Source organism: Perissodus microlepis, chromosome 2 (assembly GCF_051167445.1).
Source record: "Perissodus microlepis isolate ML-2025 ecotype Zambia chromosome 2, ASM5116744v1, whole genome shotgun sequence".
NCBI classification, from domain to species: Eukaryota; Metazoa; Chordata; class Actinopteri; order Cichliformes; family Cichlidae; genus Perissodus; species Perissodus microlepis.
Window position 1 is genome coordinate 26588197 of NC_140462.1, and position 15411 is coordinate 26603607.

Genomic DNA, 15411 nt, shown 5'->3' on the forward strand with positions numbered 1-15411 from the left:
TGAGCAATGTGCGTTTTTATTTACAGTGCCTCATACTGCATTAGCCTGTATGTATAGACAGATGATGGTAATATTACATACTCAGTCTAGTAGGATTTTTGCTGCTAAACCACCCCTTAAGCACCACTTTGTGATCAATCTAACCTATGTGTAATATTGTGACACTCCTCGGCTTTCTTGTCTCTCTCAAACATTTGCTGGCGTTGTCGAAACTTTTTTATGCAATCTAAACCATGACTGGGGAACTGTGGCTGTATTTTTAGCTCAATTTGTGGCACTTGCAAAACTATCTAACACTAATGGTGTTGTACAACCATGGTGAGTCTTTTCAAGAGTGGCTATTTGAAAAGACCACTCACCATGGATGCATTACGGAGAACTGCACACAAGATGGTGTGCCATTAGCCAGCTACCTGACACATGGATGTTATGCACGATGCCTTTTTCTATTCAGACTTCCATTTGGCTCAACATGCACGAATGGATTAAATAATATAAAGTTATAACAGCTCAATAGTCTAAGATCTTTTTCTTACATTGTTGAACCAGATGGATGAAATGATAAGAGAAATTTTGTTGTGCAGTGTGACATTTTCTTTGTTGTGTTTTCAGTGATTGCATATAGAGACGAGCTTTGAGGGAGACCAGACGGTAAACCAATTATCTGAAATTTGCTGGAGTTAAAAGGAAGCTTTCAATTCCTTAAAAGGCTGGTAGCTTTAAAATCTTCAGAAACGCACGAAAGAGAGTGCATTTCTATTTCCATAACATGCATTTGGTTTTCTATAGTTTCCTCAAGTCAAGATTATTTTTATCACCGCTCAAAGCTAGAGACATATTTGTTTGTTCAATGGTGAAATGGAGCCCAGGAGTTGCTTTGTTTCTTTTTCTGTTGGCGTCTGTGCAAATGGTTCTTAAAATGTGTTTGGGTATGAACATTTAGAGGTGTGTGTGTGTGTATATTCTATAGCTAAACCTGACTTCCAGTGACAAAGCTCGAGAATCCAGAGAGCAGTTCCACTTCCATTTGAACCTTAATTACCAAAATCAGAGAGGAGGATTAAGCTAGCGATTAGGCCTGCCAGCATGACAGCCCTCTGGGCACACATCTACACCAACCCTTGGAAGCGAGCAGGTTTGGAAAAGCCATTGTGCACAAAGAGCAGGCCAGAGGCTCGTTCTGATTGGCTAAATTGTCTTTATCTGTACTGTTTAATGGCTTCTGCTGTTACTCTTGGTTGTGCTTCTAATGTTTCTCATTACTGGCCAGAGACTTCATTCTTTACACATTATCAGCACGACATCCACACTGCAGAGGTGAAGTCTCATTTATAACAACATGACGTTAGCATAGAATAGTTTAGAATGAAACATGATAAGCAGGCTGTTCTTTAGGGATCTGTGACCGGCAGGTTTCTCAGTAAGGTTTCTACCCTTCACTTGTCACATTCATTTAAAAAAAAGCAAAACAATCAAAATGACACACTCTTAAAGACTTGGGAACAAACAAACAAACCCATCTACATCCATCACAGCTCGTCTTTTGTCCCGTCTCCATCCAGTCACTTCTAACCGGTCCACAGCAGATGTTTGCCCCTCCCTGAGCCTGATTCTTGCAGAGGTTTCTTCCTGTTAAAATTGAGTTTTTCCTTCCTACTGTTGCTGAGTTCGTGCTAATAGGGGTTCGTCTAATTGTTGGGGTTTTCTCTGCATTACTGTAGGATCTTTGTCTAACAATATAAATAGTTTTGAGATGGTATGAGAAGATATGAAAAAAACATAACTGACTTGAATTGAAAATTGAATTCTACTAACATACTGAGTGCAAGTATGTAAATACAATATCTGCACGTTACCATGCATAATTTAAGTATAATATGTGTATGCATATTGTGCATGTGTCTTAGATTATTTAGGTTACCAACAGGTAAAATCCACCCGGACAATCAATACAACATTATTTACACCATTTTTCAAAGAGGCTGCAGGAAATATTTGTTTTCATGCCTGCAGTATTTTTTTCAGCCAGGTTGAGCCCTGGTGCCATTTGGAGGACCTTCAACTCACAGCATGCATCACGTGACAAAGCCAAACAACATCCTCTCGTATGCTGCATTCACTGAGACTGTTATGTGCCACCGTTAAGGCTGTGTTGACTAAAGGTCAAATCCTTCACGTCAAACAAATAAGAGACCCGTCACAGGTGCATGTTAGGTGTTGGTTTAAATGCAGAGCCAGCTCCAAACTAGATGAAGCAATAAGAAAGATTTTCTGTGGTTCTGAAAACAGCACGAGTCTGCGAGGCTAACGTACCGTTGCGTTGATCTAGATGAGTCTTCATGTTGCAAAGTTCTCCTTTAATGTCTCCGGGCACCTCCATCCCCAACTTCTGATAGAATTCCCTTTGTTTCTTTATCTCCGCTGCACAAGAGTCAAAGGGAAAAAAAGAGTTAAAAACAGAAGTCCTTTCTGCCAAGGCTGATGCTGTCATCTTTTTAACATTTAGAGAAGCATGTGTGCACTACAGGGAGCTTGTTCCTTAGGAGTTCTGAGGTTCACGCACAACAGCGAGGAAAAACAATATTAAAATGATGCATTTTTCAGTCAGTTTATCAATGCATGCATGCAAGGGAAAGCTAAAAAGTTACGTTTTAAGGAAGGAGCTCTTGTAGGTTGCATCCCAGTACAGGGAGTGCAGAATTATTAGGCAAATGAGTATTTTGTCCACTTCATCCTCTTCATGCATGTTGTCTTACTCCAAGCTGTATAGGCTCGAAAGCCTACTACCAATTAAGCATATTAGGTGATGTGCATCTCTGTAATGAGAAGGGGTGTGGTCTAATGACATCAACACCCTATATCAGGTGTGCATAATTATTAGGCAACTTCCTTTCCTTTGGCAAAATGGGTCAAAAGAAGGACTTGACAGGCTCAGAAAAGTCAAAAATAGTGAGATATCTTGCACAGGGCTCGCAAAATCGCTAGCCCAACGTCCCGGGGCTAGCGATTTTTCCAGTCGGGCTACCAAAATCTGTCTCTGCCCTGCCCGTAGGGCTATCATAGGAAAATATATTTCAATGCTTTTGCATTCTTTCGGAAATGTAGCTGGGTAATTATGTCATTGGCATCGGTGAGCCACTGTCAATATGTGACATATTGAAATCGTGTTTGAATTTGCGCTTGTTTTTTGCTTTCACTTTGCAATCGCGGGAACTGTGTATAGAGAGCGACAGCACTGATTGGTGAGTGATGATAATTTGCGCACCAATTCCTCTGACATCGTCTTATCAATCGTTAGCTTACTATGCAAACATGACAAGTGAAATCTCCCGCAGCAAGCTTAAACATGTGAGAGGTTGATCGCGCAGAGAATCGCTGAGCGTTATGTGAGTGCCTGTGTAAAAGCAGCAGGATATATATTTTAGTTCTGCTGAGCCAAATAAGACAGGTCAGGGTGAAGAAGTGACAGCCAAAGAAAAGCTTACCACAAAACGGAAAGGTTATGACAAATCAGACTATAAGGCAAAAAGAAAGTGCAGCTTTATGGTTTCATGGACAAAAGAATTTCTGTGGCTGCGATATGATGAGCTATATAACCAGGGCTGCACATAAGTGGTCCGCAGGTGCGCATTCGCTGTCAAAATAAAAAACGCGCACAAGATAAGAAGTTGCACCGCGTGTTTGCGTACATAAGATTTTCTGGAGGAGGACAGACATTTGTTTAGAACTCTTAAAGATGTCGAAGAAGCAAGCTCCTTTAAGCAATTACTTTGGTTTTCCTCCACATCCAAAGAAATGTCAGAAGGAGTCCGAACCACAAAAGAAGCACGTATTCTCGGAAAAGTGTTTGCAAGAGGTGAGCTGGCTTCAAACAAATGATGAACGCACAGAGATGTGGTGCAGAATGTGCCGTGAAAATCCCACTCTAGCGGACAAAAACAGTGCCTTTTATATGGACGCAAACGCGCGTTGCAACTTCTTATCTGGTGCGCGTCTTTTATTTTGACAGCGAATGCGCACATGCGGACCACTTATGTGCACCCGTGTAAATAACATAATGTTCTGCCGGGTGTGTTGTTGCTTTTCCCTCGATTTCTGAGTCGACAAGCGCCTTTGTTACTGGGACCAGTCATTTTAAGAAAGGCCCCCATTAGAACCCATGAGAAATGCAAGAAATGCATTGTTGCTCAGTCTGCAATATCTTTCCCAGAACAAACACCAATTGCAAATAACATACTAAAAATAAACCTGAAAATCAGTTTAGAATAGCATACTATGTTGCAAAGAGTGAACTACCACTGGCACAATTTAGCAGTCTTTGCAAACTTCAAAAAGCAAATGGCCTCGATCTTGGTTCCACTTGCCTCTTTCCCGTGACTTCAGTGGAAATTTCAAATTCAGGATCTGACACAGACTGATTCATGTCCTACACAGTTCTTACAAGTTCATAGAAATTTCTGTTCAATTAGAACCAAGTATTTGAGTTGATGATTGTAATTTTTATACAATGTTGTAATTTGTGTTTAAACAATTTTTTGATTAATGTTTTGTTTCCGTTACAATATTATACATTAAAGTATAATATTGTAACGGAAACAAAACATCAATCAAAAAATTGCTCTCTTTTTTATTCGGGCTACTTAAATTTATTTTGGGCTACCAAAAACTGAAGAGTCCCTGCCCGAAGGGCTACCAGGGATTTTGAAATTTTGCGAGCCCTGCTTGCAGAGGGATGCAGCAGTCTCAAAATTGCAAAGCTTCTGAAGCGTGATGATCGAACAATCAAGCGTTTCATTCAAAATAGTCAACAGGGTCGCAAGAAGCGTGTGGAAAAACCAAGGCGCAAAATAACTGCCCATGAACTGAGAAAAGTCAAGCGTGCAGCTGCCAAGATGCCACTTGCCACCAGTTTGGCCATATTTCAGAGCTGCAACATTACTGGAGTGCCCAAAAGCACAAGGTGTGCAATACTCAGAGACATGGCCAAGGTAAGAAAGGCTGAAAGACGACCACCACTGAACAAGACACACAAGCTGAAACGTCAAGACTGGGCCAAGAAATATCTCAAGACTGATTTTTCTAAGGTTTTATGGACTGATGAAATGAGAGTGAGTCTTGATGGGCCAGATGGATGGGCCCGTGGCTGGATTGGTAAAGGGCAGAGAGCTCCAGTCCGACTCAGACGCCAGCAAGGTGGAGGTGGAGTACTGGTTTGGGCTGGTATCATCAAAGATGAGCTTGTGGGGCCTTTTCGGGTTGAGGATGGAGTCAAGCTCAACTCCCAGTCCTACTGCCAGTTTCTGGAAGACACCTTCTTCAAGCAGTGGTACAGGAAGAAGTCTGCATCCTTCAAGAAAAACATGATTTTCATGCAGGACAATGCTCCATCACACGCGTCCAAGTACTCCACAGCGTGGCTGGCAAGAAAGGGTATAAAAGAAGAAAAACTAATGACATGGCCACCTTGTTCACCTGATCTGAACCCCATTGAGAACCTGTGGTCCATCATCAAATGTGAGATTTACAAGGAGGGAAAACAGTACACCTCTCTGAACAGTGTCTGGGAGGCTGTGGTTGCTGCTGCATGCAATGTTGATGGTGAACAGATCAAAACACTGACAGAATCCATGGATGGCAGGCTTTTGAGTGTCCTTGCAAAGAAAGGTGGCTATATTGGTCTCTGATTTGTTTTTGTTTTGTTTTTGAATGTCAGAAATGTATATTTGTGAATGTGGAGATGTTATATTGGTTTCACTGGTAAAAATAAATCATTGAAATGGGTATATATTTGTTTTTTGTTAAGTTGCCTAATAATTATGCACAGTAATAGTCACCTGCACACACAGATATCCCCCTAAAATAGCTAAAACTAAAAACAAACTAAAAACTACTTCCAAAAACATTCAGCTTTGATATTAATGAGTTTTTTGGGTTCATTGAGAACATGGTTGTTGTTCAATAATAAAATTATTCCTCAAAAATACAACTTGCCTAATAATTCTGCACTCCCTGTAAATAAATACACAACACTTACCCTCTTGTAGTCCCGGTACCAACTTATAGACAATGTCTTGCATTGTTCTGTCATGGCTATAAGAGACAAGAAAATAATTAGTTACTTTAACACGCAGTGAAAATTAACATTATAAAAAGGGAAAAGCAACTGAGTTTCAAACCCAGAGATTCAAAAACTCACAGCTAACAAGGTAAAGATGCACAACTTCATAACACATTTGCATGTTTTTGTAACTCACAGCAGTGGATCCCTACCTTCAAGTCTGGACTGGAATCCACAAAAAAAAAAAAAACTGAGTCTGAAGTCATGAGATCATTAACATGATAGGAGAGAACGTGGGAAACAATATTCTGCTGTTTCTTTTCTTATCAAAATTCCCCTTAATTTTTTTCCTTGTATGTAATGCTGCATAATCAGTCCGGCCTCTGCATGCAGCAGTCTGAGAGGGTGGAATAACATTTGGTTGAACTATTGAGAACCTGTAGATTTTGCGCATCCTGTTATGACATGCTGCAAATGCCCTGAGGTAAAACTATAAGTTCTTGCCACCCTGCACTGTAAAACACTATCCTGTTAAATGACTGAAAATCTCAAGGTGACGTGCAAGAAAATAATCTCACAAAGCCCCAACTGACACCCTCAAAGGCTGATGTTCAGCATGCGCTCTGTCAGAGTGTTAAATGGTTAAATGGCCACTTCCCCCGTGCTGGTGACATGGTGCACAGTGGGTACGCGTTATGTGTGATGGTGTGTTTTGACACCCAGTGCTGACAGCCAGCTAACAGACAAAGTGTGCTGTTTGTTGCAAGGTTATGGAGGAGAAAAATGAATAAATAAAACTCTAAAAATGTGACATGTTTGTCTCCCCTGCTGTCCACTGAGGAGGAGTCATATCAGGGACCGAAATTAGCCACCTAATGCTGAGGATTGAACCCCTGCAAAAAAGCAGGGAAACACTGACCCCTGCTGGACAAAACTGATTATAGCCCTGAGATCTGTTACTGGTGTTAAAAATGTCCAAGTTGAGAGAAATGTAGACAAAAATCACAAATACTTTGTGTGTTTCTGTGTTTTTATTTCCTGATCCCGCCTGGAAGTTTCTGAATCATGAGACTTTAAAAGGTCAAATAAATATCCCATTAAAAAAAATGGACAATGAGTGTGTTCATCATCCAGCCCTGTGCAAATCACCTGAGCAATCACTGATAAAGAAGCAAATAAGAGCATAAAGAACCCAACAATTAAAATGTGATTGTGCCAACTAAAACGACTGCAGTCTCACACGCCCACATCTGATTGGGTCTTATGAGCCACTGCATGTCTTTCCCTCCCCCATGCCACCATGTCCTTATCACATGATCTCCTTCCTGAAGAAGAGATAAGCCTTGGCTAGCAGTGGCCAACTCCACATGGACACTGAGTTACAGGCATTGTTCTCCTCCTTCTATGGACTCTGTTTTAAAAGTCTATGAAAACATTAGAGTGACGTGCACATTAACTCTAAATAAAATGATCCAGCAGCCCTGAACTGTCTCTAAATGTTAACACACATAGAAACCAAAATATAAATGTAACAACTATATCATTAAAAAAAAAAGTAGTGGCATGAATCAACACCCTGTTTTGAAGTAAGTAAATGAGACCAAGTGGCAACAATATGTGCACATTTCCTTCCCAGAGCTACTGATTCCCAAGCTGTTTGCACGCATGTAACCGCAACAATTTAAAGTATGTGAAAACAAAATGGATTAAAACAATCAAAGAAAGCCACATTTGGCGGGCGGAGCGGCAGGATTTGTTCTGCCCAGCTGATTCTCTGAAGAGACATCTGACTGTGATTTTTAAGCCTAAATCTCAAACATCAACTTTGATCAATCTTCCCAATGAGCAGATGGGGTTTTGCTTGTCATCTGCTGGGCGTTTTTCCTTCAAATCACTTGTGATGTTTTCCATCAGCTCCAATTTCCTGCAAACAATGAAGGGAGGAAGAAAAAAAAAAGGGGGGGGGGGGGGGGGGACCAGCTGCGCAGAGAGCTAATGCGTTTGAAATGGAGCATTTCCTGCAAAACAATGAGTCTGCAGAAAGCGCAGTTTACACAGTAATGACTAAATTGCTGGTGCACATTAGGTTTGTGTGCCACATTTATCAGACGTTAATGCGTGAGCGCTCAGAGGGGCAGACACCACACGATGCTTCGCAGAGCAGGATTTAACCAGCCGGAGACTGCTTCCAAAAGCAATAAGATATTTACAAAAGTCAACGCACTTATCTCTACTCAATTAACAGACTTGAAGTACAACTTTCCTTTTTTCATATTTAGTTATCAAGAAACAGTGGGGAACGCCGAGCTGCGATGCCACTTTGATGCAAAATCCCAGCAGCGGTTTATGATCATAGCTGCAGGACCATCTACTGTATATCTACTTTATAGCAACTGAGCCACGCTTTATAATGCACACAGACATGTTTGTTCTTTTGAAGATTTTTGAGCGTAAGCAAATAAAACATAAAAATAAGACAATGAGTATCTTTGGATCTCAGTGGGCTACAGCTGTTTTTTTACATTTTAAATGTGCAATGTGGATAAAGGGATCTCTTTGCTTTGGTTAAAGAGAAAAATATAATTTAGCTCGTGTATTTTACTAGTTTTTAATAAGAGTAGAGGGAAACTCCACAGATCCCAAAGTTGGGGTTTTTTTAACGGGTGTTCGAAAGTATTACTGCACATCCAAAAAAGGAGAAAAACGTGGGAAATAAAAATGTAACCGCCGTCCTTCCTGAGTCAGATAACATTTCAGGTGAGCAATGCAGGCAAAAATAAATAAATAAATCATTGTAAAAATCATAGTAATAATTGCATCACTAACAGTAACAACCTTCTGCACCGATGTTATCGTGTAAGACAGACGGGGAGAGCTGTTATCGTTCCAGCCACAGATTACAGGCAAACCTAATCAATGAAATCACACCGACTTGTGTGATTAATGTGAGAAGCTGCTCACTCTCAGCCCTCCATGTTTAAATGGTTAAAGTTTAATAATACATTGATTGTACTAACTGTACAATGAGCATGTATTTTCTAGACTCTTGTGCAGAAAACAGAGCTGTGAATGGGTGTGGGCTTTAAGTGTTTTTGTGCGTGGTGCAAATCTACAAAAGAAAGCAGCCGGACCACCCCGAGAGGCTTTTTGTTTCCTGCAGAAGAGCAGAAATCAAATGGAAAAGGACCGCCGGCTCTTTGGTCCTCGGCAGTTTGTTTACTGGCAGAGCACAGCTGATGGCACTCAAAGTGTGAATGAGAGTGTGTGTGTGTGTGTGAATGAGAGTGTGTGTGTGTGTGTGTGTGTGTGTGTGTGTGTGTGTGTGTGTGTGTGTGTGTACTTTGCGGTGGTTCCTTACTCACCCGATATACTGCAGTGGATGGCTCTGATGAATAACAATCCTACACGTGGGGCACGTGTTGTTTTCCTCCAGATACTTCACAAGGCAGCTTCTGCAGACTGGAGACGCACAGCAGAAATGTACGGTTACTCTTCATCGTACACACACACACACACACACACACACACACACAGAGCATCTTTCATTCAAGGTCTTTATTTGTAGAGAAAAAAATATGCCACACATTTTTAGATTTCCCTGCTTAATACATGAAAAGCAAACTGTTTTCCTCGGCTTTTTAACACTCGAGTTTGCATTCGTTGATCTCTGTGCAGCGCTGTTGTACTTGCTGTGTACCTTTATTTTCTTTCTTTCTTCATGTACATCTACGAATGACCTTAAAGTTCAAACACACTTGGCCAATTTGATCTTTTGGTCAACCATTACACCCCGCATCAGTTAGACTCTTTAAAATGCAACTAAAACTCTCACCACCAGGAGGCAGAATTTTACCAACGGGTGTTTTTGGACATGTATTCTTACACCTTTTAATGTCTTTTTAGTCTGATCCCCATTTCTTCAACAGGCTTTGCTTTTCCAGGCCATTGGGGCGTAAAGGAGAATGTGTCCTTAATGGTTACACTGTACTGGTTCACCAGCCTGACCCCAGTTCAACTCCAGTTGAGAACTCTTAAACACAATATAGCAAGATTTCAAAGGTAGTACTGATTGCTAACAGCTTTAGTTTATTTTTTGAAGGTGATTAAAGTCAGTCTGTCTGCAAAGTTCAGGGGCTTCGTGAGGCAGCTAGCAAACTTGACCAAGGCGAACTTTACCATCTCCAGCTGATATTTAATGGTCAAAGTGACATCAGCTTATGTAAGCAGGTGTTCGGTGACAAGATGATGTAGTTCAGAAATGATAAGCATCAGTGCTCTCTGCTAGACTACATAGGTATTAAAGACAGCCTCTCTCTTTAATCTCAAATATAGTATACATTTATTTTTCCCCACTGTAAAATCTCCTTAAATCTTACGGATTTTTATGGATCTTCTCAATTTAAAAAAATAATAACAACAACTTACAACTTTAAAGTCATTATAGAAGCCGATTCCCTAGCTGCACTCACTGTTGAACGATAAGAGCATTAGCTCAAACAACAACCTGCAAATGTTTCCATTAATAATCTTGTCTCCTTTTCCCAGTCAGACAGGCTGCGCCCTTATTTCCTGACCCTGCTCATTCACATTGAGTTCTTATTAAATGGTTGTAAATAAAAGCATCACCCAAGGAAACATTGAAATATTTCTGCTCATTAAAACGGTTGATGAGTTTTTTAATGGCTGATTTGAGTAAGAGGTGGCTCAGGTGGCACAGCGGGTCATCTCACTAATCACAAGTCTGCATGTGAAAAAGTCTTAGCTTCAAAAAAAAGCATCCATCACCGACTGTGTGTATAGCTGTAAATAAATACAGGCCACTTACCATTTAATACACGAGACAGTGAGATAATCAAGTAATCCAAGGATGCACTAATTTAAAAAAAAGACATACTGGATCACAAACTGGCACCTAATGAATCTCATACTGCCAACAATGCCTGTGCTTAAAGAAACTGACCCCTCACCTATGGATCCCTTCATGTGTACAGCACATGTTGTGTACAACCCAGCACTGTAATTTGCAGCACGTGGTTCACCACTTTACCCATCTCAGCCACACTTTTTTTCCCTCCCGTTTCTGTGACAATAGAGCTCGATCTGTCAGAACAGCTGCAGTGGTGACGTGATGTGAATCTCTTTGTCTCCACTCTCCAATGGTGGAGCCTTTCTCCAAGTGAGAGGGAGAGTCAAAGCGTCACGTCTGGACTCTGACGCCTTAAGTGGGCAGAGGGGCTTCCATCTGTGAGTGAAGAGCTCCCTCTAGTGGGCAAGAGAGGTACTAAAATGTCTGTGGTTATCTTAACATATATTCCAGCACATGTCTGATACGGGGTTATGTTTATTTTCACTGTTCTGCTCTAATCAGTGTCTAATTTATCAAATCATTTTTTTAATCTCCCCAAATGCCGAGTGTGTTGTTCCTGAAATAAATGTGTCAAGTTCGATTAAGCTGCTCCACAGGGGGTGAGAGCGCCCCCCAGCTCAGAATGCTAGGACACTTTTTATTATCCTGCACTATCAGAAAATTGTGATTTCACAAAAACAGCCATCTCAATCTGCCAACACGAGCAGCTTGGTGTGGTTAGCTAGGCAATCTAAAGACTCTCATGTGAGCATTAGAGGCACTTAAGGTTGCGGGGTGGGGTGGGGGGGTGGGAACGACCAAGACCTCGACAACTCGGAGACCCCTGCGGGGATTACAAAATGTCAAATTCAAGGTTGAGAAAAAAAAGCAATAAAATGCTAAACAATGTGCAACCATTCAGCACGTGATGACTTGATTAAAAGTGAGACTGCAGGATAAACCAGGCCTCACTCAGTATTCAGGAAGTGTTTGGTGACAAGTTGGAGGAAGTGAAGCCAGACGCCTTCAAAAGGTTTAAAACCTACTGAGAACTTTATTTTAAAAAAATAAAAATAAAACAAAATACCCCATCGGGTGCCTAGTTATTCAAACTCAACCATCTCATTTGCTGAAAATATGAAGTCTGCACTGTTTCATTCTCTTTCAGCTTTGATTGTGGAAAAACTGACATAATGGCAGTGATGCAGGTTTTAACCCTGTAAAGACGCAGCCACCTGGCTTTACATGTCTGGTTTGCATTTTGTATGCTCGAGTTATCTTTGTCTAATATTAAACTTTGTGTGATCAGATCTGTAACAAATCAGCAAAAAAAAACAAAAAAAAAACAAAGAAATTCAGAAGCAGAGTAAACACGATTTCTTGTAAAGTTATAAAAAGCACAAACAAACCAAAAACAACATTTCCTTCGCCTTTGAGGTTTCTGATGTCGTCAAGCCTTTTATTTCCTCTTTGTTCTTGGTTTTTTGTCGTTTTCATTTCTTCTGCAAAGCTCCTTCTACATTAAAAACATCAACTTCTTACTTATTGCTGCCAATACATGGAGCAACTCTCAGTTACTCGCCCACTAATCAAATCCGCGATCAAATTGGCTGCTGACCGAACTTTCAAACTCCATTAAAAAGGCCTTTAATCTGTAAATTACCTCCAATGCTCCAAATGAAAGCCATTCAGTTTCATCTTGTAAGACCAGAAAACATTTTAATTTCGGAAGCGCTGCAACTGAAGCTGCACTTTAGCTTCTCTTGGCCTTTGAGGAGTCCTGGATTACTTCGTTTACTTTTCAAAAGCACAATCAGCTCATACGCAGTAGTTATTATGAACTCTGCAGCCGTTACGATCAGACGCCGGTGAACACACAGAATCAGACTTTCTGCATGAGCGCAGTCTGGTTTCACGCACCAGAAAGCACAAACCAACAACAACCAGTGCAACGTATCTGACTCTCTCTAAAGCAGCTCTGCCAGACTTTGCTTCTGTTTTTACATGCCGATCATGCCATTTTATTAAGTACACCAGCAAAATACATTAAAATAGGCTCTACCTTTATGCAACTCAGTTTTCCATGTCTAAACAGACGACTTTAAAAGGTTTAGAAGTTCCAAGAAATTTTTAAAAAAGTTTTTGATATCAGTTTTTGAATCTGATTTAACCAAAATAATTTTCAGTTGCATTTTTCCTTACCTTGCATACACATGTTCTCCAATATGAACCAGTCCTCTGCAAAGACTTCTCTTTTTGGTTCCTTCTTTTAAGAAATGGCTCTTTATGTTATGTAATGTCATGACTAAGACCCCAAGTATCTTAAGATTTGATGTATTTACACAATAACAAAAACCTTACAGTCATCATCACAGGTGAACTCTGATTGATTTTTTTTGTGCACTAATGAAGTGGTCACTCTGTATTTCAGCAACAGACTGTCCAAAACTATCCTATTATCACCAAAACTGTACTAACCAGCAGGTGGTGTAAGTGTGGCCCTTATATCTGGAGCTCATGTTAAAAAAAAAAAAAAATTAACATTAATTAAGGTTAAGACTTGCTGATATTAAAAAAAAATTAAAAGGTAAGAAAGTGTAGCCACGAGGAGCCTCTTCATGAGACAAACAAAATGTGAGCAGTCAAACTTAACGCCTTTATAATCAGTCCTTCAGATTCTGGTTAAAGAGTCTTTTTAAGTCCAGGAAACTTTAGGAGTTAAAGGCAGGATCAGAATGTGTGTGTTTGGAGGGAAAAGAGGGATTAAAGTTTTGTGTTTGTGGAAAACAAGACCAATGCATGGATAAAGAACCTAAAAGTGACTTTTTGCACATTTCTATTGCACTATTGTGTTTGTGTCTGGTGTTGCAGTCTTTGTTTTTTTTGGTTTGCTATTTTTTGTATATTGCACTTTATGTAGTCCTGTGTTGATTGTCTGTTATATTGTTTGTTGTATGTCATATTTAGCACCATGGTCTTGGAGGAATATTGTCTCATTTCACTTTGCACTGTACCGCTGCACATGGTTGGAATGACAATAAAACCACTTGACTAATTTTCAGTTTCAGATAGGATGGGAAATATCCACAGTCCTCACAGCGATGAAAAAAAAAATCCTGAATGAAGATCCAAATCGAACGTCGACCCAATCATCACCTCTGGCACAATTTTCATGAGTTGAGCTTAAACCTGCGTCCCATTGCTGCGTCCAGACTGAAAGCAGTGGGCTGCTCACGCATCGCTTTGAAGCTGGTGGCCGATCGCTTGCAACATTTCAGGCTCCAGCTAATTAGGCGATCCTCTAATGTATATCCCACCGGGCCACATGTCGACTAATAGTGTTCTTCGCTCTTATTGGTCTCTTCAGTTGCTCGCCTGGAAACTAAGAAAAAGTTTTTCTCGGGTCCCGCCCACTTCCTGTCACCAGCGGTTATCACTATGGTCACTTCTGGTCGCGTCCAGTGTGGACACAGCTTTGATTAAGAGAGGGTTTTTCATCATTTTTACTGAAGACGCTGACTAAACTCTGTTTTTAAGGTTGCGTCCTAAAAAACTACTTATTTTCATAGAATTTGTAAGAGAACTCTAAAGATGCTCATGGATCCAGATTTGAGTTTAGATGAGTCTTTGTGTCTGGGTTAAGGCATTGGATCAGACAAGATAACGCCTCTACCTGCAGCATGAACCAGGTGTTATCACGGCGCTTTATTGAAAACACCCACCTGATGCATAAGAGGTGACTTAGTTTGATATTTTTATGAGACTAATAAATGTGCAGAATACTTGGTCTGCCCTCTTGTGAGTCTTTGTACGCGCATCTACTTCATATTCAAAGCCATTTGTTGGAAAACACCAGCACAAATAAAGATAGTTTTGAGATTATGCTCTGCAGAAACAGTAAAGGAAGAAGCAACAGTCAACCTGACCAACAGACAGAGCAGGTGCATCACAGAAACAGCAACAAGCGGCGCTGCACAGATATCAGAAGCATCGCTCAGCCTCCAGGATTTTTTTCCCCGAACGGCAAAGAGCCAAGAAAAATCCTGGGAGACAAAAACAGCCTGTGTGTGTGTGTGTGTGTGTGTGTGTGTGTGTGTGTGTGTGTGTGTGTGTGTGTGTGTGTGTGTGTGTGTGTGTGTGTGTGTGTGTGTGTGTGTGAGAGAGAGAGAGAGAAAGAGACACAAAAGAAAACTTAAAAACAGAAGCGAGCAGATGAGAAAGAAGAAGCGAGAGTACTTGAAATCACAGAGTGAGGGGTGGGGAGGACCTACAGGTGTGTAAGCACTCTGTGACGGTGGTGGCATCAATCAGGTAGCCCTCACACAGACGACATGTGATGTGGGCGTTGATGTGACACAGCTTTATCTTCCTCGTCAGCATGTCGGGGTTCTGGAGGAGGAGACAAATTTAGCAGTTAGCCATCTTTCACGCTTTCGTCAGAACAGGGTTTTTAATCTTTTGATGCCTTTGAAGAAAAAGTTTTATAGCCTACTGCAGCTATTTAAAC

The 15411-nt window shown here is 40.8% G+C and overlaps 1 protein-coding gene across 1 annotated transcript in view; it reads right to left on the reverse strand.

Moving 5' to 3' along the window:
• pcgf3 (polycomb group ring finger 3) overlaps positions 1 to 15411 on the reverse strand; it is a 76320-nt gene that overhangs the window by 20159 nt on the left and 40750 nt on the right. The window contains exons 3-6 of the mRNA XM_084953804.1: positions 15176 to 15293; positions 9421 to 9517; positions 6035 to 6090; positions 2314 to 2421 (exon numbers count right to left, since the gene is read on the reverse strand). Of these exons, the coding sequence (XP_084809930.1) occupies positions 2314 to 2421; positions 6035 to 6090; positions 9421 to 9517; positions 15176 to 15293 (379 nt within the window). The remainder of the gene's footprint in view (positions 1 to 2313; positions 2422 to 6034; positions 6091 to 9420; positions 9518 to 15175; positions 15294 to 15411) is intronic.